The sequence below is a fragment of the Etheostoma cragini genome, chromosome 16, assembly GCF_013103735.1.
Source record: "Etheostoma cragini isolate CJK2018 chromosome 16, CSU_Ecrag_1.0, whole genome shotgun sequence".
Classification (NCBI taxonomy): Eukaryota; Metazoa; Chordata; class Actinopteri; order Perciformes; family Percidae; genus Etheostoma; species Etheostoma cragini.
The window spans coordinates 24,025,565-24,029,992 of NC_048422.1; the positions used below are offsets into that span (position 1 = coordinate 24,025,565).

At 45.7% G+C, this 4,428-nt stretch overlaps 1 protein-coding gene and 1 long non-coding RNA gene across 2 annotated transcripts in view; both read right to left on the reverse strand.

Moving 5' to 3' along the window:
• The window catches only part of LOC117958999, a 10,193-nt gene that overhangs the window by 1,019 nt on the left and 4,746 nt on the right, over nucleotides 1–4,428 (reverse strand). The window lies entirely within an intron of this gene.
• cldn5b (claudin 5b) lies at nucleotides 1,228–3,353 on the reverse strand. Its single transcript, XM_034895805.1, has 2 exons — nucleotides 2,474–3,353; nucleotides 1,228–2,131 (listed from the first exon to the last, which is right to left on the reverse strand). Exon 1 carries the CDS (start codon nucleotides 3,166–3,168, stop codon nucleotides 2,521–2,523), a length of 648 nt encoding a protein of 215 aa, XP_034751696.1. The 5' UTR covers nucleotides 3,169–3,353; the 3' UTR covers nucleotides 1,228–2,131; nucleotides 2,474–2,520.

Consider the following 4,428-nt stretch of genomic DNA (forward strand, 5'->3'; position numbering starts at 1 on the left):
GCCAGACACACACACACACACACACACACAGAGATAAACAGACACACACACACACACAGAGACACACACACACACACACACACACACACACACACAGAGACACGCAGACAGAGAGACGGACACATACACACAGTGAAGATCTGCAGCCAATCAGAGGCCAGCCACACACAGAGAGACACACACACACACACACACACACACACAGTGAAGATCTGCAGCCAATCAGAGGCCAGCCACACACACAGAGACACACACACACACACACACACACACACAGTGAAGATCTGCAGCCAATCAGAGGCCGGCCACACACACACACACAGAAACAGACCTAACCACTGAATGTTTCCTTCCAGACTTCTTCAGTTTTTCTTGAATCCCAGATTAAAACCATCAGGAGCAGAAACTAAGAAGATATTATATGTTCATCTATCATCTATCTATCATATTCATGAGTACGACGGTGTAGAGCTGCAGAGATTAATCCGTTAAGTGTCAAGTCTTACAATAAAAACGCCGACTATTTTAATAATTGGCCATTTTTGTGAAAGAAATCCAAAGTATTTGTCGCTGCTCTGCAAATGAAAAGCGACTCATTGTTTAACCCTCGTGTTGCCTTCAGGTCCAGTCTGACCCGTTTTTCTTATTTTTAACATCAGGAACTCGGCTTTCTTTTAACCAAATTGTCTAAAAACAACATGGATGCCATACAATGTTCTTTAGGTTGTTATGGCATTTAAAAAAAAAAAAAGTGACCAAAACCTCACGAAAATGACAAAAAGAGCCAAAAAGCACTTAAAAAAACCCAAAGCACTTGTTTTTGTATAATGTAAAATATGATGTGTAATGTAATGTAATGTAAAGAAAAAAAAAAAATCAGGCTATGAATTTAAAAAAGCGTAGAAAAAAACAGCTAAAAACATCGTAAAAAGCAAAGGATGATGGGAAGACAACACAAGGGTTAAATACGGAGACGGAGATGTGTGTCTCCAGACAGGAAGTCCTCCGAGTTCTTAATCTCGTTAATTGAGTCGTTTTCTAATTGTTTTTTACGTGAAAAGTGAGAAACAGTCGGGCCAACGAACCGAGCTGCAAACATCCATCGATTAGTTCTCAACTCGTTAATCAATAGTCAAATCTGTCGGTGATTAATTAGATGATTAATTAGTCTTTAGAAAGTAGAAACAGAGCTGGTTAAATGTGAACATGTTCTAGTTTCGGGACGGATATCTGACATTTAATGACGTCATCTCGGCTTTTAGGGAACCCTGATCCTGATTTTTCAGCCTCTCGGATATGAATTTCCCGGTTTTCTCTAAATTTACATCATTTGGCTGTTAATTTCTTCGGCTTTTGGACCCGCAACACGAGCCTTTGCCAAACCGGGACCCCGTTAGACCCGACAACCGGTGCGTTAATCGAGAAAATAACACATTAATCCACAATGAAAATAACCGTTGCAGCTCTAACTTCTTCATCTTTCACCCCCGCATCGATCAACACTGCAAATAATACCTGAAATCTCCAGGTATTACTTCAGATTTCCCAGTAACACGACTGTAGAGGATTTACAGTAGAATGCTGTAAAGTCACATTATAACCTTGTCGCCATCACAGTAGTCTTAAGCATTACAGTTGAAATCACAGATATATATATATGATACATGTACAATATATGATGACTTTCATTGAATTTCGGGGTGTTTTATTATATTTTAAAGCTTTTGAAAAAGCTTTTTTTAGGTTTTTGCAGCAGTGGATTCTGACGTAACTTTGACAGGAAGTGGTCTGATGTCCACTCAACGTCCTCTGGTCTTCACTGCTATTTATTAACTAAAGAATAGGTATGATGTCATCAAAATTGGGTTTATTGACAATGAGTCAAACACGTTGGGGGACACGTTTGAAGTTAGTGGTCGACAGGAAGACAACACAAGGGTTAAATGTTGTGTATTTTACAATGAATACATAAAATACTGTAAATGGAAGTATACGGTACCTTTACTGCACAAAGCATTCACAGGAACTTGCCAATTGTTGCCACAGTTACTGTAAATGTTACGTTAAATTTGTTAGAATCCAAACTTGCCCAGCAGCAGAAGTTGTTTCCTTCAGCTCCGATGCAACCAAAACAACCCAAAACAACCAAAACAACCAAAACAACCCAAAACAACAAAAACAACCCAAAACAACCCAAAACAACCAAAACAACCAACCAAAACAACCAAAACAACCCAAACAACCCAAAACAACCAAAACAACCCAAACAACCCAAAACAACCAAAACAACCCAAAACAACCAAAAACAACCAAAACAACCCAAAACAACCAAAACAACCCAAAACAACCCAAAACAACCCAAAACAACCAAAACAACCAAAACAACCCAAAACAACCCAAAACAACCAAAACAACCAAAACAACCCAAAACAACCCAAAACAACCAAAACAACCAAAACAACCCAAAACAACCCAAAACAACCCAAAACAACCAAAACAACCAAAACAACCAAACCCTCCTCATACGTAATGCTTCTTAAGGCTCAGATCCCCGTTGGCTGAGACCGTCTTGGTGGGGGCGTACCTCGGGTGGGCGCCCCGGACCCCCTGGGAGAAGGAGCAGCAGAGCAGGGTCCCCCCGAGCAGCAGCAGCGCCGTGGCGGCCCAGCCGATGTAGATCGCCGCGCCGATCTCGCGCTTCTTGGAGGGCGGGACCTGCGGACTGTAGAAGTCCACTATGATGTTGTTGGCCATCCAGCAGAGCGGGACCAGCATGAAGAGCGCGCTCACGATGTACACGATGCCCCCGGCGTTCACCACCTTCGCCTTCACCGCCTCGTCCCGGATGCAGGTGGTGCACTGCGCCCCGGCGACCGTCACCGCGAGCGCCACGACCCCCAGCACGGCGGAGATGACGGTGAGCGCGCGGGCCGTCTGCAGGTCCTGCGCCAGCGCCAGCACCGAGTCGTGCACCTTGCACTGCATCTGCCCGGTGCTCTGCACCACGCACGTCATCCACAGGCCGTCCCAGATGGTCTGCGCCACCACGATGTTGGACTCGATGAAGGCGGTCACCTTCCACATGGGCAGCCCGCACGCGACCATCGCGAGCAGCGAGCCCGTGACGCACAGCGCCAAGCCCAGGAACTCCAGACACGCAGCAAGCATGGCTCCTGGGAAGTCCTGGGATGGAAAACTCCTGATGTGGTAAGTTGGAGTCTATTCCTATGGTCTCTCTCTCTCTCTCTCTCTCTCTCTCTCTCTCTCTCTCTCTCTCTCTCTCTCTCTCTCTCTATCAGCTGTTCCTGGGGTCTCGGAGTGCGTGCGCTCTGAGTCTTTTTCATTTATGTGACGCTGCTGCTGCTGCTCCTTCCATCAAAACCCAAGCCGAGACACTTCTGGGCCAATCAGCAGTTAGAGGCATCTGTCTCAGCCAATGAGGAGAGGAGGAGGAGAGGAGGGAAAGGGGGGGGGGGGGGGTCTACCGGAGAAACGGCATCTCTCTGACACAAACACGGTTTCCAGTTCGGACTGGAGCGCACCAGATGGGGGGGTCTAGTGGGGGGGTCTTCCTGTGATTCAGAGTTTACTGGAAGGAGGCAGGGAGTAAAGCCGCTTTGGACTCGATGCTCCGGGATCCGAATTACAATCAATCAAGATGTATTTATACAATATATATGTTTATATAATATATATATATTATATAATATATATATATTTATATAGCACTTTATAGCAACCAGCAAGTATCCAAAGGGAAACCAAGAGTTAAACACATGTCATGCAGTAGAAAGAGTGAACATAGTTCATAGGGAACATGTGCTCCCGTAAAGTTAAAATGTCAGACAAATCCTCCGGGGCGAGACCATTAAAACCTTAAAAACAGACAGAGAGACAGACAGGAAGACAGACAGACAGACAAGAAGACAGGAAGACAGAGAGTGAGAGAGTGAGAGAGAGAGACAGACAGACAGACAGACAGACAGACAGGAAGACAGGAAGACAGACAGACAGAGAGACAGACAGACAGACAGACAGACAGACAGGAAGACAGACAGACAGAGAGACAGAGAGACAGACAGACAGAGAGAGAGACAGAGAGACAGACAGACAGGAAGACAGACAGGCAGAGAGACAGACAGACAGACAGACAGAGAGAGAGACAGAGAGACAGACAGACAGGAAGACAGACAGGCAGAGAGACAAGAAGACAGACAGACAGACAGACAGACAGACAGAGAGACAGACAGACAGAGAGAGAGACAGACAGAGAGACAGAGAGAGAGACAGACAGACAGGAAGACAGACAGACAGAGAGACAGACAGACAGGAAGACAGACAGAGAGACAGAGAGAGAGACAGACAGACAGGAAGACAGACAGACAGAGAGAGAGAGACAGACAGACAGACAGAGAGACAGACAGACAG